The following is a 25,208-nucleotide window of genomic DNA, read 5'->3' on the forward strand; positions in this document are numbered from 1 at the left end:
TAATTAGCTTCTCAATTAGCTTTTTGAGCATTCAGTTGTTCAAATTATAAGAATTATGTGGTACTAATATACCTTATGGTTCTTTAATGTCTGCCTTCGAGTTTTTCTATTGCCGTGTAATAAGGGCAAGGATCCCAATTCAAATATGGCGGCTTGCGCCCGCGATCTCCGAAGCTCAGAGCTGGGCGGTCCTGGACGCTGTTGTTGCTTTAAAAGAGTGGCGAGTCAGCACGCCGCTCGTACCCCTGGAAGAAGTCATTGGACGAAACGGCGTTGGGAAGAGCGGCATGCTGACGTCACCACGATTTGCGCTGTCTATCCGGAAGGACGAGCGGACAGTACAGCCGGCCGGCTAAACATATTACACGCACGATTTTAACTGCATAATTGTAAGTGCAACACTTTTTACTATTAAAAACCCTTTTTACGGTAATACACTATGTCAGCCTTCTCTCTTTTGGGTTATGCTATGGAGATTGAGTGGTCTGATTTGTGAAATTGAAAAACGTACCCTGGAGATCCTGGAAACTGTCTCGGTGGTTTTACTTGGCTACATGCTTGATTATTTCATTTATCTGGTAAGCAGCTAGGATATACTGGTGGAGGACACTTTCATCTGTCTTACAGATTCACGGGATACTGCCAGGATACTTTTCACCTATTTGGAGAATTTTCTGCCTTCTTTTGATTTTCTCTACGATTCATCCACTCATATGGACTTTGCACTATTCATTGGTTTATTTCAGATTACACTAGTGGTTTGTGCATGCAGCACCCATTTATATTTGACTGTCACGTTGATATTTTCTCACATTTTGCAGCGCAGCTTTTTTCTAAACCATTTGTATTTATGTCCATCTAACATATGAGTTGCAGCAGCTTGTTTTTTGTTTTTCACAGTTATTTTAATTTTATTATTTTTATGTTTTTCACTCATTCGTGGATGGTCTCATACCATTTATGTTCGAATTGACCAGCGCAGTATTTATTCCTATATACACAATGACCTGAAGCATACCGTGAAATCAACCAAAGAGTTTAAGGGAAAGAAGTGGAATAATATGCAATGGCCAAGTCAATCACTTGACCTGAATTCGATTGAGCATGTATTTCAGGGAAAATGCCTCAAGAACAAGCAGGAACTGAAGACAGTTGCAGTAGAGGCCTGGCAGAGCATCACCAGGGATGAAACCCAGGGTCTGGTGATCTCTATGCGTTACAGCAGGGGTGTCCAAACCTTTTTCAAAGGGGGCCAGATTTGATGAAGTGAACATGCGTAAGGGCCGACCATTTTGCCTGACATTCTTTGAACTATTAAAAAGTGTGTTCGTTCGAGTACTAATACACTGCCCAACACAAATTCTCTTGCCTTTGTGGCTGTGTGTGGTGAAGAGATGAGCGTGGGCGTGTTATTTGGATAAACCGTATTTATCGCGTATAACACGCACCTTCACTTTAGGTGGGAAGTTTCATTGCCCATCAATGCAGCCTAATCAGTGCCCATCTGCAGCCTTGCCATTGCCATGAATGCAGCCTCTCCATTGCCATGAATGCAGCCTCTCCATTGCCATGAATGCAGCCTCTCCATTGCCATGAATGCAGCCTGATCGATGTCCATCTGCAGCCTTGGAGGGAAGGGGGGGGGGGCGGGATGAGCACCAACAGATTACATACAGGAGAATCTCTTGTTTACACAGCAGCCTCTTTAATCCAATTTCTTCCGCCTCCTATGATAGACAGAGGAGTCGTCCAATGGCAGCCCAGGAGACGGGACTTTCTATTACAGATGTCGCTGAGTAAACAAGAGATTCTCCTGTATGTAATTTGACAGCACTCGTTCCCCCTCTCCCTGTCCCCTCTGAGGGAGCGCCGATAAATACAGTATATATCCAAATTACCAGGGGGGCCACATTAAACTTTAACGGGGGCCACAATTGGCCCCCGGGCCGGACTTTGGACATGCCTGGTTTACATCTTCCCCACAAGAACTCCACTGAGGGAGCTTACCGTAGTTTAAATAAGAGCTCTTATTTTCATATATAACTTTTTAACCAACATACTTTAGTAATTGTCTCTAGTAGAAAGACTCATTCTGCCAGGCTTGTTTTGTAATTTTAAAGAGGTTTCATCACACATCCAGTTGGCTTTCCAGCTGTTGTATGACCTGCATATGTTAAACCCTTGAAAAACATGTTTAACAGCATTTAGTACCCTTTCCCAAGCCAGTCAAATCAATGGCGTCAAACTCAATTTCATCATGCCGCATCAGCATTATGATTGCCCTCAAAAGGGCCGGTTGTATCTGTAAGATTAGATGTCCAGCGCATCCCCTCCCCTTACATTAGATTTCAAGAGCCACCCCACCATCTGAAGTTGAGTCCCCCACTCTCCCTTACATCACAGTGCATCCCATTTCCTTATGCTGCTGCTGGGAAGAAGCTGGATGCATTGCTTGAAAGCAGAAAGTTAGGGTCTGGAGTAGGACCAGAGGAGGGCCGAAGCCGGAATTGGCCCGTGGGCCTAGTGTTTGACACCTGTCATGTAGAGAGAGACGACTGGGGGGAGGGGATTCTTCCTGCACATCAATGGCATGAATTAACCAACCTTTTTTCAGCCTCTTTATAACTCTTCTGCGTGTAATGGATAAGACCTTTCAGAAAATGTCCCTCTGCCATCTCAGGGAGTGACTGTATGAGCTCTTCTGACAGCTGTAAAAAATAAATAGGGTCAAAAAATGCACACAGTGTAATTTTAACGGTCAACCTACAATCTGTACCATAAAATTCCCCAGCACAATGTACTGTGCTGGTAATCTGTTATTAAACATCCTTCATTTTAAGACTCTCCAGCCTCCCTTTTAAGAATCTCCAGTCACTGACTGTTTCTGTCCCTGGGCACAGTGAAGCAAAGGGGCAAAAATGGATGTAGGGTGGTAGACCCATTCTATGGCATGTATTAACAGTGGGGGAGCAATTCTGGATCCTTGCCCTGGGCGCTGGACAACCCTGTCCCGGTACTGCCAGCGACAGATGGGAACTAATAATTTCTATTCTGTAAGGTATTGGCGCTATATAAATCCTATATAATATTTATAATGTGATATAGTCTGTCAGCTATTATGCAGCGATCACAGTTGGTTTCACTGGCAAATAAACCTGCAGATGCCAATGCAGCCTTGAAGGTGGCAAAAGTGTCCATCTGTTTTATATTGTAATTGTAAGATACAATTAAAGAAAAATATATTGGAAAAAAAAAAAGGTTTACACTTTTGCACATGTGTCAGCTATTAATAAAAACAGAGCAGGGTTCTTATTAAACAGTGTATGCAATAAAAGCCTTATATGACCCTAAACTAAAGTGTAACTTTAATTGAAAAACTGAAATGTGCAAACAGGCAGGCTGTAAACTGCACAAGAGACAAACTGGGATTGATTTACTAAAACGGAGAGTGCAAAATCTGGTGCAGCTCTGCATAGAAACCAATCAGCTTCCATTTTTTTTTTTGCTAAAGCTCAATTGAACAGGCTGAATTTAGAAGTAAATTGGCTACCATGAACAGCTGCACCAGATTTTGCACTCTCCAGTTTTAGAAAATCAACCCCACTAGGTCCCTTCTGCAATTAAAGTATCCTTACCTGCCTGTCCACAATCCTTTATATAAATTGAAACGGAGCTACACATATGTAGTTCAGTGTACATTTTAGCACTGCTAGGGAGAATGAGCATCTGTGCTAAAGATCCCGTAACCACAATATGACTTGGCAAAGAATTTGGTGGTTATGCAGATGTCACACTACTGTAGGGGAGGCGATTATAGTTCCACATTCAGAGAATATATAAAATTATTTAGCTGCGCCAATTAGTCATACAGTTATTACCAAGGTAACCAAAAAATGCAGATTCTGGTAAATTTGGCCAAAGCAGCGAAGCTTTAATGACCGCTGGTCACAAGAGGGTTAATAGTTCTGTTTTCATAGATCAAAGAAATAAAATGGGACACATGCAATACAGTAATTGGCTTCCCATCGTGAAAAAGCATTTGAAGAATTTAATCTTGAATTGAAGTTCTTCACAAGCTGTGCTGAAAGTGTATACTGGAAAAATATTTCAATGCCATAAATCAGCCTGAAAAAATAGTTTGAGGGAATATAGTACCAAGAACCAAGAATATGCATGACTTTTAAAAGTTTTCTCTTTTACAAATGCACTTTCTTCTGTGGCACCACATGCAACATTTACACACATACAAAATCTCTAAAACGTTATGTTAACGGTCATGTCATCACTGTCAATAAGGGAGTAAGCACAAGCACAGTATGGATCCCCTGACTCACATTAAAAGTATACAACCCAAAAAAATTCTGGTTATCTAGTTTGAGAGGTCAGATAACATGCTTTTATATTTAAAGGCAAATATAGTATATCTTCAGTTGCTCATATATTGAGCCATTTTTGTATTGTTTACTTTTAAGTAGATTCAGATACATGTCCCCCCTATTCACTAAGTCCCAGGAGTCCGCTCTCAGCTCACTTTAGACTCACATAACAGATGCCAAAAAGAATAAAGAAGCCACGCTCCAGATTAATAACCTTAGGCCTCGTACAGACGACCGAACATGTCCGCTTGAAACTGTCCGACGGGCAGTTTCCGGCGTACAAGGCAGATTTATCTTTTGGTCCGCTGGCTTGTACACACCAGCGGACCAAATTCCCGTCGGACCAGAACGCGTACACGTAAACCACGTACGACGTCACTATAAAGGGAAAGCCCAAAGTCAATGGCGCCGCCCTCTGTTCCGCTTTTGCTAGTTACGGGTTTGCTCGTGTTAGTGAAGGTTTGGTTAGAGCCGATTCGCGCTTTTCGGTCTCCGCGCTTTACCAGGTTGTATTCTCGGGTTCAGTGCGTGTGCTTGCGGGATCGTAGTTGGCAATCGGGTACAGGCTTTCAGGTCGTTCTGCTTTGCAGTTGCGTCCTGTCCGCTCGTATCTGTTTGTCACGCGTTCTTTGCAGGTAGTGCTGGATTTGGGAGTGCTTTCTGTTGGAGTGTGTTCTTGACTGACCAGCCGGCCGGTTTGAAGCCATGATGGAGCAGCAGCGTAAATTTTCGCGAATTGGTGCTGGTTATGGGATTGCTTCTGGACATGCTCATCATTCCAGTAGTTTGGCCAGGAACAGGGGGAGGAGGCGTTCCTGGGCCAAGAATTGGTTGCGCCAGCGTGACCAGTTCTCTCATATGCCTCTGCTTAGGGAAATCCAGGAGAATAATCCTAATGACTATAGGAATTTTCTCCGCATGACGGACCCCGTATTCAACCGTCTGCTGGATCTTCTGTCCCCCTATATCACGAGGCAGGACACTGTGATGCGCCAAGCCATCACGGCCGAGCAGAGGCTTATTGCCACGTTGCGGTACCTGGCGACTGGGAGGAGCCTGCAGGACCTCAAGTTCTCGACAGGCATCTCTCCGCAGGCGCTTGGGGTCATCATACCGGACACGTGTTCTGCCATCATCAGAGTTATGCAGAAGGAGTATATTAAGGTAAGTTTCCTCATTTTAACCTCACAATCTGTCTTTTATAATGTGGGCAAATAACTTTTTCTTTTATTTCCCAGATATGCTGTGTGTTTAACGTTCCCTTTTGTCCCTATGCATGTTGATATAAGCTTTCCATGTTCTTTTTCTTGGCCTACCTGCATATTTGTACCTTACCCAATATTAACCTGTCCAGCATGCTATCCTAGGGACAACCCCACCTTGCCTATTTTTATCTTGACTTTTTTTTTTTTTTTACAGTTCAAACCCCCCCCCCCCCCCTTAAAACTGTTTTTGTCCCCATCAGAGGGCTGTGGAGTCTCTTAATTAAGTGGGCCTATATATTTGTGCCCCGAAATTCTCCCTGCACAATTTTTAAATGCACTTTGAATACTGTGAAGTTGCACAAGGATGCTTGTAGGATTATGTTTGCAATGTTTATGTGCCAAAGTACTAAATATCTTTATTTGTTTGTCCCCACAGCTTCCCTCCACGCCACAGGAATGGCAGACTGTGGTTTCCCAATTTGCCCAGCGTTGTGATTTTCCGAACTGCGGTGGAGCAATAGATGGGAAACACGTCCGCATAGTGCCGCCACCCCACTCGGGGTCCTACTATTTTAACTACAAAGGTTATCATAGTATTGTGTTGATGGCGGTGGTGTCGGCACAGTATGAATTTCTATATGTGGACGTGGGGAAGAACGATCGGATGTCTGATGGGGGCGTTTTCGCGCGGACAGAATTCTACAGTCGTCTCCAAGCTGGTGGTCTGGCACTGCCACCGGATGAAGACAATGTTGAAGGACTTCCGTTTGTGTTTCTAGCGGACGAAGCTTTCGGGCTTGGACCTCACCTCATGCGGCCTTTTCCCCAGAGGACCCTCACCTCAGAGAGGAGGGTGTTCAATTTTCGGTTGGCCAGGGCTCAGAGGGTAGTCGAGAATGCCTTTGGGATACTCTCCAACCGGTTTCGCCTGTTCCTGACAGCGATACACTTGGCGGAATATAAATTGAACACCATTGTTTTTGCCTGCTGCATTTTGCACAACTTTCTACGCAGGCACTCCCAGGCGTACCTACCCAACATCGGTGCTGAGGCAGGACTACCCTTAGATACCCTTCCTGGGCTGGACACTGGTCGCGCTGACTTGGCCACCCAATCTGCTCGTGAGGTACGCGACAAATATGTTGAGTACTTCATGGGTCGGGGGGCCATTGCTATGCCAGATCATATTTCTTTCTAATTCGGCCCCCAAAAGAAAGAAATATTCACAGAACTAATAAATAATTTGACCATTGGACTTTATACAGTTGTTTGTCATTATTGCTTTTTCTCTTTTTATCTGTCTTCCTGGTTCTCCAACTAACTAGTGCACTTCTAGTGACAAATTTAGTTCTCCAGTTTTAGTAAATAACCACAATTGCACATTATTCACTCATCTACAAACACCCAGTTTGTAGATGAGTGAATAATGTGCAATTGTGGTTATTTACTAAAACTGGAGAACTAAATTTGTCACTAGAAGTGTCTAGAAATAAGAAGCCACTAATTTTTCATATTTTGATGTCAAGCTTTTTATTTTCAGCTTGTTCATTACCCCACAAAAAAGTATGCATTTTATTATGAAAACATGTCTTTAGAATTTGGAGTCAATATATTTTTTTTGTTTTATATTTTTGCCCATTTTTTTATCTTTTTATAGTGAATATCAAGAATATAGATCTTAAAAAATTTTTTTTTGGTATCAAATATAGATTTTTTTTATATATATATATATATATATATATATATATATATATATATATATATAATAAAAATATATATATATATATATATATATATATATATATATATATATATATATATATATTATACATATATACATACATACATACACACACACACACACACACACACAGTTAACATTTTTTATATTTTTGTGGTTTTCAGAAAAATTTTTTTTTTTGTTGTTTTCTGAAAAATAAAGCTTTGTTTATATTTTTTTTATATATATAATTAAAATATATATTTGTTTTTAGTTTTGTTTTATATATATATATATATATATATATATATATATATATATATATATATATATATATATATATATATATATATATATATATAAATATATATATTTTTATTTTTTTTTGGTTTTTGGGTTGTTGATTTTCTCAACTTTTTTTTAAGTAAAAATGTACAACCAATAGAACTTCAACAGTAAAACATTTTCTCTATTCACAACAGCAGTCAGTCATGGTGTGCTTTCACACTGGAACACGCCAAAATTTGAAGATGCACAAATTCAGTGTCAATTCGCCAAATCTCATTTGTTCAACAGACAAATGGCCACATGTGCTATCTGACATCATGTGTGATCAATGTCTGTGTTTTGTGGGAGCAAACCCTTCCTCTCAACTACTTGAGGATCGAGGAGGGGGTTGTACCCACAAAGCACAGACAATAGATATTCTGTGTGTGCATCTTCAAATTTTGGCGTATTGATGATTCAAAAATTTAGAAGGGTTGGGGGGGCGGGGGATGGGCGGGGGGTGTTTCAGTCTTTGACACGGCCCATCATGTCAATTATATTTTTATAATTCTGTTCTATGACCATCATCCTTTGCCGCATATTGTCCATCTCTGTGCTGCACTCCAAAATGACATTTCTAACATTCTGTTCCATGACAAACATCCTTTGCCACATATTGTCCATCTCTGTGCTGCACTCCATATCCTGCTGGATAATTATTGCAGCACTTGCACGCGAAAAATGTGCAACACCATCTTCATCCCCTAAAAAACAATAAATTTACAATAAAAAAAATTAACTTTTTTCAGGCCTATCTACATATGTTTTGCCCTATAAAGCTGGGGTGACACTGACCTGATGGTCTGCTCATTTCCACCTCCACAATTTCGCCATCTTCAATCACTCCACCTTCTTCCACCACTTCACCCTCATCTTCCACGACTCCTCCTTCTTCAACCACTTCCCCCTCATCTTCCACGACTCCTCCTTCATCTTCCATAACTGCTTCATCCATCAATCCATCTTCTTCCAAATCGCTAAATTCTTCTTTCTCAACTTCCCCTTCATCTTCCATAAATTCTAAATCCAAAATGACTTCTTCCTCCTCTCTTCCTTCCTCCTCTCTTCCTTCCTCCTCCTCCTCCTCCACATGCCGAGATGGGCGATTTCTGGCGTGTGTGGCCCTCTCTGCCGCCTCCAAATGCTGGCGTCTTCTTTCCCCTAAATAACACAAAACAAAAGGTATACTCATCAGCACACAGATATTGGAGAGCAGAAAATCGCATACATTGCTTAGAAGAGGCTTTCATTTATTTTCTTTTTTTGTCTTCTTCCACCAAACCTACATTTTTAGCAGACTTCTAGGCCAAGCTCTGATCCTGCCCCTTTTTAGCTAAGTGACACACATGGATGTCCTCCCTAAACTTTCTTTCTGGGAGACCCTACAAAAAAATGAAGATTTTTATTGTGGAGACACAGGTGCTCTGCATGCCAGATGGGAAAACATCTGCTTTATTATCACTGTTGAGAATGAATCCTATTTGCCTTTCACATTCTCTCAATTTGATTTGTCAGAACTAGCTTTTACACAATGTTTGCAAACAAAGTTTTTGGCCAGTGAGCCATGTCCAGGTGTGTTGTTCCTGGACTAACCTCGCATTTCTGAGAAACGATGTGATGTTACGCGGTTTACTATTAACGATATTTGCAAAAGGTAGGCATTTTCCTTAAACACATACAATTTCAACATGTGTTCAAAAGTACAAGCAGGCCAAGGAGGCAGATGTCGAAATATACATGTCAACACATTCTTGAAGACAATTGCCCCCCGCCCCCCCCAAAAAAATAAGGACTTACTTTTCCTCAGAATTTTCAGGATCTTCTTCATCTGATGTGGCTCCCGCAATTTCAAGTCTGACCAACGTTTCCTGAGCTGTTCTTTGGACCTGGTGACACCAAACATCTCCTTCATTCTCCTCGCCACCTTGTCCATAATGTGGGCCTTTCTGCGGTTAGGGGTCTTGTATGGCCCATATTCCCCATCATAGTCCTTCCTCCGCATGATGTAAACTAACTCCACCATTTTGTCGAACGCCATATTAGTGGCTTTGTATCGTTTTGGCCTGGATCGGGACGTTCCTGCCTCTGTCCCTTCACTTGCGGCCTGAGAGCTTTGTGCACGCTCATGTGACATCGCCATTTTTCCTTCCCACAGTGATTATGGGCGTGGAAAAGAGGAAATGTTCCGTCATGGGCGGAGACAAGGGCGGCGATTCATGCATACGCGGAGTGTAGAGAATGCAAACAACGTGTTTACGTAGGTTACGCGGAGACTATTCGAGCGATTACAGAACCTACACAGTTAACGCCATATTTCCGTTTCACATTGATTAGGGGCATGGCAAAGGTGACGAGGGCGGCGTTTCATACATACGCGGAGTGTATAAAAGGCAAACGACGTGATTACGTAGGTTACGCGGTAATTATTCGAGCGTGATAATCGAGGAGCTAGAGAGAGGAAGGTAAGAAATTTCAACATGGGATCAGCAGAGGCCTAGAAAATGGAGAGCCATGGGATGGGGGTTTGGTCTGTTGGTTGCACCCTTTTATTATGTCTCTTGGGTACCACAATGGTATTTTGGTATCCAAATGCTTTTGGACACATCACAAAATATAGATGGGAACAATGCTCTACCTCATTAAAATTTTTGTATGGTGTATTCAGATCAGGCCAAGTATTGTTCTGTGTTGGTTGGACAGAGGTCATTAGGAAGTGTCTTTTATGTCATCAATGCTGAGGGGCAGGATATCTACACATGAAATAGTGCCTTGATGAATGCTCTCATTAATAATAATTGGGTATGGTTCTAGATTCCACGTATTTACTGCAATGGAACCAAAGGGTCTGCATGTATAAAATCGATGTTTGGTACAACCAATGGGGCAGAGCTGGCCAGCATTTTTGCAACAGGAGACACTGTGTTTGTATTTATATATAGGTCCTAAATTTTGGGCCACATATTCTATCAATGTCAACGCTGAGCCTTTTTTAAATCGTGTTTTTTGTTTCTTTTTCTTTTGTTAATCTAGACTAAACTAATATAACTTAAATTGGCCAAGGAATGGACCTACTACAGGCACAGGATCATATCCAGCGCTTGCTGGATAAATTTCGTGACATGCCCATCCTGTGGGATTCAAAGGAGGCTAATTACTATCGCAAAGACCTACGAGCGGCAGCACTTGAACAGCTAGCAAGCTACATGCAAACATGGGTGCCAGAATGCACTGCCAACATGGTGAAGGATAAACTTGCCAACCTCAGGGGCACATATAGAAGAGCTTACAAAGCTCACCAAAAAAAAAAATCAGGAGCAGCAGCAAGACAACCAAAGGAGCCCAAGCTGTGGTATTTCAAACAGATGGCTTTTTTGCGGGATCAACTGGACGGCAGGGAATCGATGTCAAGTCTTCCTTCCAGCCTTCCCTCCACGCTACCTTACAGCGGAAATTCCCCAGATCCACACAGCCCTGCAGAGTCTGAAGAAGAGGGCCTGGCTGACAGACGCAGATCTGCGACTCTTCAATGATGAGGTATAGTAGTTTTCCAAATATTTCTGGGCTACTAATTATTGTTGGATTATTGACTTGATATTGTAAAATAAAAGCCAAGCTGGGAAAAAATAACACAAGTCGTGGGCAGACAAATAGGTGTCAGGGATGACAACTGCAGGGGTCAGAAGGAGAGTCTGTTCAAGTTAAAATGAACCAAAAAGAAAAAAAAACAGTCTCAAGCATGAAAATGTGTGTGATTTGATTGGGCTAAATATTAAAACATGTCCCTTTTTTTGACACAGGAAGAAGAGACCAGCCAGGAGGTGGCAGATCCTCCGGTCAATGTCAGCCAGGCGGAAGGGGTCAGTGGCAGCCAGGAGGAGGCCGGGCCCAGTGGCGTACAGCAGGTCCCCACGCCCAGGACAAGCACCACCAGCCATGTTCCTCCCCTCCAGATGAGGCCACCAGGCCGAAGGAGGCACTTGAGGCTAGTGGAGGACGCGAGCCTCTGCATGATACAGGAGGCCAGTGCTATCATGAGGGCCCCCCTCAACCCCACAGAAGCCTACAGTGCCTCCGTGGCTCATGATCTTAACCAAGGGGGGGAGGAGCAGAGGAGACTGGCAAAGGGCCTGATTAATCAGGTGCTTTGGTGGATGGAGAGGGACCTGCTGACCACAGACACTGGGCTATGTGACCCGGCCAGGCTTGCTGAACACCATCCTCCTGCTGCCACATCATCCACACCTGCAAGGGGACGTGGACGGGTCTGTGGAAGATCCGCTGTAAGGCAGCCTGGAGGGAAGGTTGGAAGGAAGAGGAGACGGTGATTCCCTGCCTTCCATTTGATTCCCCACAAAAGTCATCTTGTTTGGACTACCACAGCTTGGGTTCCTATGGTTATGTGCTGCTGCTTCTGATTTTTTTTTTTGGTGCCTCCTGAGGTTTGCTAGTTTATCCTTCATCATGTTGTAAATGCAAGTCTGCATGTATTTTGCTATCTGTTCAAGTGCTGCCGTTCTGTTTATTTAGATTTTTTGCATTTGCCAAAATAAATGGATTTTTGCTTTAATTTCAAACCTTGTCTATTATACTGTGGGGATTATTAGGCATCAAACATTAAAAACAAATACAATGGGTCATTTACAAAGGCCAGAAACTCCTTGGGGGGGGGGGGGGGACATTTGGTGTGCCAACATGGTAAACAATTTAAATAACCAAAAATAATAAATAAATAAAATAACTTGACCAAAACCAAAAATAGAACAAGTACCACAATGAACAAAATGGTGACATAACTAGAAACCCCAATTTTTTTTAGAGAAGATGAACATTAACTAAAAATAATATTAATATATACATGTGGAGGACCAACAAAAAAAATGCCACGTCTGGGCTAGAAAACATTTTCAAAATATTACATCACAAGCAACAAATGTCACATTTCAGTATGGGACAACTCAGTTGAAATAGCATCAGCAAGAGAACGGGTTTATTCTAGCAAGAGAACAATGAAGAAAACGACGCAATAAAATGTTGTTTATTGCGTCGTTTTATTCATTGTTCTCTTGCTAGAATAAATCTTTCAAATGACGAATGTGCCATATCCCAAACAAACGCGAGTTTTACCTGAACGAGCGCTCCCGTCCCCTCATTTTGTCTGAGCATGCGCGGGTTTTTTGTACGATGCTTTTGTGTACTAACCAGCGAACATGTACGACGGACAGGTTTCCAGCGGACATGTTTCTTAGCAAGTCTAGAAATATTTGTCTGCTGGGAAACGGTCTGCTGGACAAATGTACGCTCGAAAATGGTACGCTAGGCCCTACACACGACCGAACTTGTCCGCTGAAAAGAGCCCGCGGACCAGTTTCAGCGGACATGTTCGGTCGTGTGTATGGGGCCTTATGCTTGCTATTAAACAAATTCACTTGAGCTTAGTAAAACTACTCTACAACTAAGCCCTTATCAAGCAAAATGCATCAGAGATGCAATGTTACAAAGTTAGTCAGGTTGAAAAAAGACACAAGTCCATCTAGTTCAAACATAAAAATAAAAAATATCATACAATGTAGTTTAACCCTTATATTAGTTAGCTGTGCTTAAATGTCAATTTTTTTGTAGCACACACCAATGCAGCGTTTGGTGTTGACTGAAGCAAAAAGACATAAGGCAAATGTTCTTGCATCAAGACCACAGCCCAATGCTGCTGGTGTGAATAGGCCTTCAACAGATCAGCATTCCGATTGCTCTTTAGAGAGCACTGGACTGCTGGTGAGGAGGCGTGGCATCACCTTCTCACTACCTGGCTTTAACCCCTTCAACCACACACTAGCGCTCTGCAACCGCAAGCATTGCACGTGGTTGTGGGGCTCTTGCAGCTTGCTGTCATCCACCTGAATGGGTGGCATTCACCCCCCCCCCCCCCCCAAGGCTGGACAGAATCCAAGGGGGTCAGCCCTAAAATTATCCTGAAGGGGACAACCGGGCGGCAAGCAGTTAGCCAGGTAGGATACGTATTCTTCTACATATTTTTGGTTAAAAAAAAAAAAAAAACGCGATAAGCATTGATTCATTGGTTTGCGCAAAAGTTATAGCGGCTACAAAATAGGGGATCTTTTTATGTCATTTTTATTCATTGTTTTTACTAGTAATGGCGGCGATTTTTATCATGACTACGACATTATGACACATTAGACACTTTTGACGCTAGTTTGGGACCATTCACATTTATACAGCGATCAGTGCTATAAAAATGCACCGATTACTGTATAAATGTGACTGGCAGGAAAGGGGTTAACCACTAGGGGCTAGGAAGGGGTTAAGTGTGTCCTAGAGAGCGATTCTAAATGTGTGGGGGCAGGGCTTACTGTGACACATCACTGATCACGATGAGAGGGAGCAGACGATCAGGGTTCCGTCACCAGGCAGAACAGGGAGATGCCTTGTTTACACTCGCCTTTCCCCGCTCCAACGCTCCGTGACACGATCGCCGGACACCACGTGGACATCGAGTCCGCGGGGCCCGCGGGCATGATCACGGAGCTCGCAGCAGGGGCGCACGCGTAACGTGAAATTCAAAGTAATTTAAATGTACGTTACTTTGCGCAGCCGTGCCAGTCTGCCGACGTAAATGTACATGCGCAGTCGGCAAGTGGTTAAGCAAAAATAGTCCAGCCCACATATGTCTCCGTTCCTGCACTTGTCTGCTTACCAACTCTGGCACACATGCTCACCAACCCTAGCTGCAGCTTGCATAGCTCCGCCCTCCAGCTATCTGACAGGTGTCACTCCAACGCATTACGTCACAGTTCAACTGGGACATCTGAAGTAACATTGTCTCTGTATGCTGTCACACGTGTTTCACTGCATAGGTGGGCGTTATGTATGGGAACTATAATATTTATATATTGTCAGAACGTCAGCTATGTCAGGTTATATTTTTTCTCTCAGTAGAGATTTCCTAAATGTGATGTAATGCAAACTAGTCGAAAGAGAAATAATTAAGCATTTTTTTTCACAGGATTACCAAAATTTATACTGAAAAGACCTTTACCTTAGTACATAAAAATTTGTATTCCAAGTTATTGATAAACACACACAGTCAAACTAGTTTTGACAAGTAGTCTGGTTTATGAATTGCATTAACTAGACAGGAAACCTACCTTGGATGCTTGTTCCAAAAAACCCTTCTTTAAATACACATTGCCTTTCAGTGCAATAAGAGCCGGGTCACTGTTCTTATTAGAAATCTAGGAAGAAATAAAATATAAAATATTTGTTTAGGGGTTTTCGGTTTACCTGCAGATTTAATCTTACCCCCCTTGTTAAAAAAAAACATGTCATAGCTTTTTAAACCATCAGTCTCAAACTATTGCTGCACCTAAAAACCTTGGGAGTATTACAGGCAGCTAAAACAGAGAAGCTTCCATTCTTTATTTTATCCCCCCAGAGATTAGCAACAGAAACATCACAATGAATATAATATGGTCTTGAACACACAAACAATGAATCAGCATTTTAGATAAAAAAAAATAAAAAAAGGAGGATCATCACTGCTATATAATTATAATTGCATAATTATAATGATAATTGTGTCTCTTTCACTGACAGGTCAGTGTTCCAGCTCGCTGCTGGTACCATGTGATCGCTGTGACAAAATAACAGTGGATCACATGACAATCGTACACAATAAATGGCTTCCATTCATTGTGTACTATTGTGCTGACCTATGACCAGGGCCGTTTGAAGGAATTTGGGGGCCCCAAGCAAAATGGATATGGAGGCCCCCCAACCCCCCCACACGTTCTTTTTACTCCCCCCCCCCTTCCCATGTTTTTTTTTACTCTCCCCCCATCCCCATGTTCTTTTTTTCTCCCCCATCCCTACCGGGTCCGTACCGCGTGGCAGGAGATTCAGTTTCCTGTTCCCGGCTGGACTGACAGGAAGTGAGCGCTCAGTGTGCACTTCCTGTCAGTCTGGCCAGGAACAGGAAACTGAATCTCCTGTAACGCTGTAATGCGCGGTACCCGGCCAGAGTCCGGACTGACAGGAAGAAGGAAAAGGAAATCGGCCATGCTACAGAGCAGGGGAAGTGATGACTTGAGGCAGCAGTGCTGCAGGCTCTCTATAGAGCACTCAGGCAGCTGTAGGAAGCGTGGCAAGGGCCCTGCTTGGGGCCCCAGGCCAGCTCGGGGCCCCAAGCAATTGCTTGGTTTGCCTGCCTTGTAGCGATGGGCCTGCCTATGACCCATTTGTCACAATGAGCACATGGTACAGGACAGGGCCAGACAACACATCTGTACCATGTGAGTACCTGTGGTCAATCACAGTTAATCACAATAGTAAACACTGAATGAATCAATTTCATTCAGTAAAAATGGTTGTATATAACAATGAAATTTATACAGTTATAAGTAATCATATTATGTAAAAAAAAAAAAAAAAAAAAAAAATACTAATCACCTCTTCAGAGCAGTATAGTGTTACTATGGTAACACTGGGTTGCTTTGTTCACAGTATGCACCAGTCAGTGTCCCTGATCACCGCCACACCAGTCATCTGATGTTGCTGTACTGCACTGGCTTTTCTTATTTTTTTTCTCAATATTTATTGTTAGTAATATATTTAGGCAACATGGGGCATTACAGCCAAGAGAGTTTACAGATTTTTTTTTTATATTTTAAAGTTGCACTTCTGTTTTTCACAAGGCAATATTTTTGTTTGTTAATGAAACTTGGTTTTATTTATAAAGATGTTATATAGCACATCAGCTAAATCTCTGCCTGTAGTGCATGTTTAAACCTTAAAGTGGTTGTAAACCCTTAGTGACAACAAAAAAAATACCTGCAAGACAAAGGCATAATGAGCTAGTATGCATAGCATACTAGCTCATTATGCAATACTCACCTGAGATCGAAGCCCCCGTATCGGTGCCCGTACACAGCACCGGCTGCCGACATCACTCCCGGAGTTACTTTCGGGTATCGCGGGCTTCGGCACTGTGATTGGCATGTGTGCGGGAGCCACCAGTAACGCCACAGTCTAACTGAAGCAAGGCACGGCATGCCATTGCTTCAGTGCCCACGTGCTGACGACTTTGGCACGACTTTGGCACATGCAGACACAGGGGATATCTCCTAAACCGTGCAGGTTTAAGAGATATCCAGGGTAAGCCTTAATACCATAAATAATAACATGTTATTAGATTTTTACTCCAGGAGTATAAAATGAATTCTACAAAAATGCATTACAATTTACCTAAACCCATTAGATTTTAGTTGGCTAAAATGTACTGGAGATTTTATTTCTAAAGTAAAACAATTGCAGAAATGTGACTCAAAATGGCATTCTAGTCAAAAGACTCTAAAACTAAATTGAAATTGGACGTCAAAATTAACACTGATCACAGTCACATGTCTGGAAGTATACTGCACTTCAAGACATATTTGATAACATATAACATTTTAAAAACAGGCCCACTTTAAAAAGGTAATCCTGATACTAAAGTCTTGTTTTTCCTTAAAATAACAAACATGTTATATTTAGCTGCTCTGTGCAGTGATTTTGCACAGGGCAGCCGAGATCCTCCTCTTCTCGGGTCCCTCTTCGGTGTCCCTGTCCCCTCCCTCCTGTTGAGTAGCCCCACAGCAAGCAGCTTGCTATGGGGGCACCCGAGCCGAGGCTCTGTATGACAGCAGCGGGAGCCTATGGCGCCGCAGCTGTGTCTCAGCCAATCAGGAGGGAGCGTCCCGGACTGCCGAGGCACTCGTGCACATCGCTGGGGCTCAGGTAAGTATTAGGGTGGCTGCTACACACAGAAAGCTTTTTATCCTAATGCATAGAAAAAAAAAAAAACTTCTTCCTTTACAAGCACTTTAGGTTTCCTATTCATGTTCTGTATAGCATACAATTTTCTACAATGCATTTTATTTGCTCATCATCCCTGATGAAGAACAAGATTTCACTTTCACTAATACGATAAGATGAATGGGACGTGAAGAAATAAAAGTATATGTTCTTGGAAGATCGAATGATTACATTCCAAACCCGAAAACTGGAAGGGCCACAAGCCCTCTAAAAGAGAATAAACCAGTGTAGTGCAGTGTGTTTATACCCAAAGTAGTTTACCCACCTGCTCAAGAGTTTTCAGGATCTCTTCAGGATCACAGTACTCCAGCATTGCTTTGGCTTTCAGCTGCAGAGCCATATTTTTATGTTCAGAATCTCTGGGTGACACGTTATCATGAGACAAAGCCTTGATAACTGAATGAAGAAAACAAAACACATTCCTCTTATGGTAAGTAAATGCAAGAAAAAAAAAAAAAAGGGCAGAACACCAGTGCTATAAAATAGTATGCAAAAATAAAAACAGCTTTACCTTTTTCACAGGACAGAACAGCCTCTTCATATCTGTGCAATTTCTCCTGAGCCTGGGCCAGAAAGAACCACGCATGGGGGCATGAACTCACTTTATGTACTCCTAGAAACCAACATGTTTAAAGAGGATAATAGCCAGGGTAGATTTACAGCAACAAATAAATGTTTTCTCCATGTCTAAACCAGCTGAACACACAAATACCTGATGAGAAGCGATCGTTAAATTTTATCCTTGCAAAAAAAACGTAGCCAGTGAAATTTCAGACCAGTGTGTTTTCTGGTCCACACACCTTTTACTTATTGAGCCCATAGCAGCCTTTTCTGCCACACAGGGGCAAAAGAACGAGGTTGCACAATGTCAAGTCTTGTGAAATGAGTGCCGTGCAGCCTCAGCCAGAAGCTACCATATCTGTCTGCATTAGATTCTAAAAGAACTCAACTAAACAAAGAGGACCACTTCAGCATGTTTATAATGCATATTTGATAATGAAAACCACATACTGTACACCGTTAGAAACCACCATGCTTGCTCTAAATTTTCTTTGGACCCATACTGGATGTCCAGTACAGTACAGTATGTGATAAAAAGCACATACTGCTTTACAGCAAGTGTGCACAGGGATGTACAGTATGTGCTAAAAAGAACACCAAAAAGCTTCTCAATACTGTAAGTGTCTTCACAGTACACTTATAGTGTCTCTCTGTGATCGCAATCTCACCTACAGGTCGGGGCCACGTGTCAGAGCAGGGAAGATGGCCGCGGCTTGCGTTTGTGAACCGAAGCGGAGCTCACCTTCTAAAACAACATTTTTGTGAACTCTGTTAGTGAACCGAGTTGTTCGTGAACCGATGCGTTCATGAACTGAGGTACAGTAGGTGACCGCGATATTGTGTCAATCTCGCTCCCTTTCTCGACGAGATTGACCACCTACGAGCCCCGTCGCGGGAGCCTGTGCCGAGCCGGCTCGCCAAAATGGGAAAAAGCCGACATAGAAGCGATGGGGATCCGACTTGGACTCCCGCCAATTCTTGCCGCGGCGTTCGGTATGAATCATGAGGGGAACGCCAAGCCAAATTTTAAATAAAAAACTGGCATGGGTTCCCCTTTAGGAGCATACCAGACCCTTAGGTCTAGTATGGATTGTAAGGAGAACCCCCCTACGCTGGAAAAATGGCGTGGGGGTTCCCCCACAATCCATACCAGACTGCCCAGCCGGTCAGGAAAGGAGTGGGGACAAGCGAGCGCCCCCCTCCCTCCTGAGCCGTACTGGGCCGCATGCCCTCAACATGGGGGGGGGGGGGGTGGGTGCTCTGGGGCAGGGGGGCGCCCTGCCGGGACCCACAGAGCATGCTGGGACTGTGACGTCATAAGAAGACTATATAAATCGCCGGGGAAACCGCACACCTGGCATTACAGCGGATGGGAGCGTCGAGTCAACATCGGAAGAAAAAAAGAAGATGGCAGCAAAGAAGACCGGGCTGGCCGCCGCTAGTAAGAGAGCTTCAATGTACGATGTACCCCATACTCATTTACCTAGGGTGGGGGGCTGGTATCTGGGGGCCCCCTTATTAAAGGGGGCTCCCAGATTCCGATAAGCCCCCCGCCCGCAGACCCCGACAACCAACGGCCAGGGTTGTCGGGAAGAGGCCCTGTCCTTATCAACATGAGGACAGGGTGCTTTGGGGTGGGGGGGGGGGTCAGTGAGGGCATGCGGCCTGGTACGGCTCAGGAGGGAGGGGGGCACTCGCTCGTCCCCACTCCTTTCCTGACCGATCGGGCGGCGTGCTCGGATACAGGTCTGGTATGGATTGTCCATTTTTTTTGCCGTAGGGGGGTTTTCCTTACAATACATACCAGACCTAAGGTCCTGGTATGCTCCTGAAGGGGAACCCATGACTGTTTTTTATTTAAAATTTGGCATGGAGTTCCACCTCATGATTCATACCAAACGCCGTGGCTAGTATTGGCGGGAATCCAAGTCGGATCCCTGTCGCTTCTATGTCGCACTCACTGGAATGTGCCTTTCCTATTCCAGCGAGTGCGAGATGTCGGCACCCCGACGCCGAGAATCAGCGCGATGCCGTCGTGCTGGAAATACGTTCTCGCAGACATGTACTGTATCACTGTATATAACTGATCTATATATAAGGAAAGTTATAAACATGTATTTTACCTTTACATAATTTCTCTACTGCCAGATCATACTTTTTATCATGCAGAGCTGTGATTCCAATTCCAATGAGGCCCGGTCCGTTGTCACCGTCCAACTCCATAAGTCTGTTGTAACACTCAACAGCTTCTTCGCTAATGTTTCCTGTGGCAAAGCAACATGTACTGTGATTAGAATTTCATATAAACTTTTAGACCACTGTAATCTTTCAATATAATAAAATAATGCAAATCAAATACACAAAAAGAAAAGCATTAGCATTATAAATCAATTGTTTCCAATGTTAAAATCTGGCTAAGGGCAGATATAACCATATTTGATCCAAATTTACAGTCACTAAAATAAATTACAACATTTATAAAAAAAAATAAAAAAACACAACACACACTAGCAAAACTGTCAAATTCCAAATAATTATAAAGAACTGTTTTAGTGGGGAATATGCATAGGGGAGAAGTGTGGAGGGTATAGCGATGGGCATATGTGTAGGAGAGGAGTGCGAAGGGTATAGAGAAGTATGGAGAGTATAAGGGTGGAGGTATGTGCAGGAAGAAAGTGTGGTGGGTATTACAGTGGACCGTATGTGCAGGAGAGGAGTGTGAAGGGTTATGCAGTAGACAGTATGCACAGGAGAGGAGTTTGGATGGCATTGCAGTGGACCGAACGTGCAGGACAGAAGAAACAAAAGGTATGATAGTGGACAATATATGCTGGAGGAGGAGTGCAGTGGTATGAAGGTGGGCAGCATATGCAGGAGAGGACTACAAGTAGGTAGTATGCACAGGAGAGGAATGCAGAGGGTATGATGAGCAGTATGTACAGGAGAGGAATGCAAAAAGTTTAACCAAGTGCAGAAGTTGAGTGGGGAAGGTATGAAGCAAAGCAGTACGTGAAGGAGAGGAGTGAGGGCAGTAAGAAGTTGTAGGAGTACAGTGCACATACTTGCCAACAATCCCGATTTTCCCGGGACAATCCGGATTTTGGGACCCTCGTCCCGATCGGAGGGCTTTTCCCAATTTACCGGGATTTTGCTTTTGACCCGAAAAAAAAAAAAAACGGGAATGTTTTAGGCAAAAAAAACGGTCGGCAGGCTACAAAAAGATGGCCGCTACATGTCCCCTTGTGTTCAATGGAGAGGAGAGGTGCAGCTATTCAGTGTACAATTCTCTTGTACACTGAAGCCTATTGGCTGCACAGCCTCTCCCCTCAACACACGTGAAAGCCGGGAACTGTAGTTGCTGCTGCTGGGGACTGTCATGAAGGAGGGACTCTGCTGTGCTGGGGACTCAGATGTAAGGCGGAGCTCCGCTGCTGGGGGCACCTGATGCATTGGCAGACTCCGCAGGGGGCACCTGATGCATTGGCAGACTCCGCAGGGGGCACCTGATGCATTGGCAGACTCCGCAGGGGGCACCTGATGCATTGAGTGCGTGGGGCAGCTGGGGAAAGATGTCTGTTGGAGAGGAGATGAAAGAGCGAAGCTACTGAGGAGGGATGTCTGCTGGTGTGAGGAAATCAGTTTGGGGGTAAAAGTCTGAGCTGTAGTTTCAGTAGAGCAGCCAGGAAGGGATGCTGGGGAGGTGAAGGTGGTATGATGAGGGGGGGGGGGGGGGGGTTGTGAGTGGTGTGGGAGGGATACAAGGTGGGTGGGAGTGGACAGTGAGTCATGGGCGGGGCGACCTGCCATGCCAGCTGCAGAGCCTACAGGGGCTGGCTGCAGCCCAGGAACCTGGCGATCTACACTGCCAGTTGCTTCTGGGAGAGATGTGTACAGGTAGAGACAGGCGCATGTTGTAGGTGTTCTGATTGAGGAGGATGTGTGCTGGGGCAGGTGGGTTGGCAAGGTGGTTTAGGAGAAGGGGAAATTTTATGGGAGAGCCATGCTGAATTTGCAGGAGAAGCAGCATTCAGAGTCTGAAGACTGTAGCAGGCACTGGTTCAGTGTGCTGACATTTTGCCCCTCTGGGACTGAGGAATTTGTTTCTTTTCCTCTAATGCAGGGGTGCCCAACCAGTGGCCCGGGGGCCACATGTGGCCCGTGGAGCCCTCTGATGTGGCCTGCGACCTCCTGCTCTGGAATGGAATAGAATACGGTTGGTTATAAACCAATTAAACTATTTTTATTTTGCACTGGCTCAAATTCAATTTGGTATAGACGCAAGACTCCTTTTGAGGCATCGTGTCTCCAAAATTCACCTAAAAAACATTTAATCTCCGCGATCTATGCATCTTTCTTCACGTTGTTTAACCCCAAGGATGACATAGTGAATCTCAAATGGGAAAGTGATCTTGGCATCTCCCTCTCATGTGATGAATGGGAACATGTTTTTCAACATATCCATAAGGGATCCTTGAATGTGTTGACCCAGGAAAACAACTATAAATTATACTCTAGATGGTATAGGACCCCTGCCATCATTCATAAGTATAATACAAATGTTTCACCATTGTGTTGGTGTTGTAACTGTGCTCAGGGCACACTCTTACACATATGGTGGGAATGTAGTTTGATCAAGCCCTTTTGGAAAGAAGTCCATCGATTAATTTCTCACATTACGACATTTACCCCTGACTTCACTGCTGCCCAATATCTGCTGCACCACTCCTCGCTTCCTCAGTACATTTATAAAAAATCGTTAATGTTTCACCTTGTCAATGCAGCTAAGCTCTGTATACATATTAAATGGACTCAATCTTCACCTCCTACCGTTTCGGACTGGTTTATTAAAATTGGACACATAGCCGAAATGGAAGAATTAATTTCTCAATCCAAAGATTCACCTAATACCTTTTATGACAAGTGGGCATGCTGGCTGTATTTCAAAGGTTCTGCTGAATTTCATTCATTGATGACAGCTTAATTATAATACTATTCTATTTCACCCTCTCCCGACTCTCCTTTTATAATCTCATTGGGGGTTTCTGTCCACTGATATGTATAGATTTTCCCTCTCTTCTATTTTCTTTTTCCCTTCATCCATCCCTTTCCCACCTCCTCTTAACCTTTGTCCTCTTTAGACTTAGTGGATATCTGTATAACATTTGTATTTTCCTTTTGAGGAATGTTTTATACGGTCTGCATATTCTACAATTTGTTCATTTTTAATATTCTGTATTTATTTCTGAAAATTTCAATAAAATATTTGAAAACGGAATAGAATACGGTTATTAAAAGGTCTTTATTACTAAAATCACAGTGTATATATGGGCATATCTGTTCTGCAGTGGGTTACTGGGCTGCTTTCAAACTAATCCGCAAATGTAGAGCAGTGCACCTGCGGGTTACCTGCACTGAGCCATAGACTTCTGTTATTATCTGGGAGTTTGGTGAGCTTTCTGAAAGTGCACCAAACCTGCAGAATATAATAGAAGTCTATTGCAAAGTGCAGAAAATCTAAAAGGTACACTGCATTGCACCCGCAGTGCGGGTAAACCACATTGCATCAGTGTAAAAGCAACCATGGGCCCCTTTCACATGGTCAGTCCGACCCAATTGGACCCTCCATTCACCCCTAAGGAGTGGCAGATGTAAACCGACTTGTGTCCTACCTCCAAACTGATCAGGCTGTGTCCGTGTCCGCTCTGCATATGCAAAGCGGACACGGACCTGCCATCCGCCCGCTCCGCTGATTGTGGCCCGCGACCAGTTACCAAGTCGCTTAAGTGGCCCTCGCGCTTCAAAAGGTTGGGCACCCCTGCTCAAATGGCAAAATGGAAACAGGACTTTAAAAAAAAAAAAAAAAAAAAAATTATTAAGAATCAGGATTTTCCAACGTTTCCATCTAATTTACTGCAAATTTTAGTGGTCTGCACACCCAATCTCATTATCGTGTGCTAGAGAAAGAGACATTAGGTAATATAATAAATGGTCCAGTGCTATGATATAGAGCTGCACAATTGTTAAAAAAATCATAATCTCGATTCAACTTCTCTCACAATCTCTATTGCAGAGTTTGACGATTCTTTCATGTAACAAGTGGAGAAACTTCGCTGCTCACTCAGCTTTCAAAAGAAAATATCTGAGCTGTCTGCCAAGTTTCTAACAACATGAAACATTGTAATGGCTTCCTTATTAGATCAAAGGGATAAACTTCTGTGTGTAAATGCAGGAAGTTTAACTACTTAAAGTCTAAATCTTTTTCTGACACTTGTTTAAGTTAAAATCAGTATTTTTTTTTAGAAAATTACTTGGAACCCCCAAACATTATATTATATTTAGTATTATATATATATATATATATATATATATATATATATATATATATATATATATATATATATATATATATTAAATTATGTATAAAAAGGCCTACTATACACTGCTAAGCGCCACCCGGATGTAAAAACCTCTGCAAAACCAAGAGTAAAGAATATAAATTTAAATATACAAGATTATCTGCTAAATGAATAACAGACAACCTAAACGGAAGCAGCAGTTTAAGATAGAAAACATATAAAAAGTAGCACTCTAACGCTTATTGATGAAAAAAGTCAGTCCATTCAATAAAATAAAGCACAAACAGCGCTGTTTATTAAGTGGCGTAGTCACTACCACCATGGAAATCAAGATAGATGAAGAGCAGCAGGTGAAAATCCAAGGAGTGTTTTTTTTAAAAGAGATGTAGCAGCGTGCACCTTCCACCAAAATCTTCTCAATCCACCACTTGTGAACACTCGCCCCGATGGGGTTCAAACTCACCACAATGAAATGTATGATAAGCCTTTCAGTCAATCAAACTTTATTGGCCATGAACCTCTGCTGACAGCATCTATCAATGAGCCACTTATGATAGGGAACCTCAGGCGAGACAAGTAAAAACAAGGAAAGGCACCATAGCGTGGGCTACACGACACGCTGGAAAGACTCCTGTGCTCCGCTGAGCGAGACTAGGAAGCTTCGTTCTGCCTATCGGCGGTGTGAGCAGGAGATACCGACACCGATCGTCTCTGGATCTGGTGACTGTTTTAATGTTCATTTTTGTTGATTTGAATGTACGTTCAATGTATAGGGGAGCCTGATGTGATGTGACTTGAG

The 25,208-nt window shown here is 43.2% G+C and overlaps 1 protein-coding gene across 6 annotated transcripts in view; it reads right to left on the bottom strand.

Moving 5' to 3' along the window:
• The window catches only part of TTC37 (tetratricopeptide repeat domain 37), a 215,156-nt gene that overhangs the window by 146,566 nt on the left and 43,382 nt on the right, over positions 1 to 25,208 (bottom strand). For all 6 annotated transcript variants that reach the window (XM_040342350.1, XM_040342341.1, XM_040342325.1 and 3 more), the window contains 5 exons: positions 20,177 to 20,317; positions 18,004 to 18,105; positions 17,758 to 17,888; positions 14,789 to 14,875; positions 2,605 to 2,708 (listed from right to left, as the gene is read on the bottom strand). In XM_040342350.1, coding sequence (XP_040198284.1) covers positions 2,605 to 2,708; positions 14,789 to 14,875; positions 17,758 to 17,888; positions 18,004 to 18,105; positions 20,177 to 20,317 — 565 coding nt within the window. The remainder of the gene's footprint in view (positions 1 to 2,604; positions 2,709 to 14,788; positions 14,876 to 17,757; positions 17,889 to 18,003; positions 18,106 to 20,176; positions 20,318 to 25,208) is intronic.

This window comes from Rana temporaria, chromosome 1 (genome assembly GCF_905171775.1).
Source record: "Rana temporaria chromosome 1, aRanTem1.1, whole genome shotgun sequence".
Classification (NCBI taxonomy): Eukaryota; Metazoa; Chordata; class Amphibia; order Anura; family Ranidae; genus Rana; species Rana temporaria.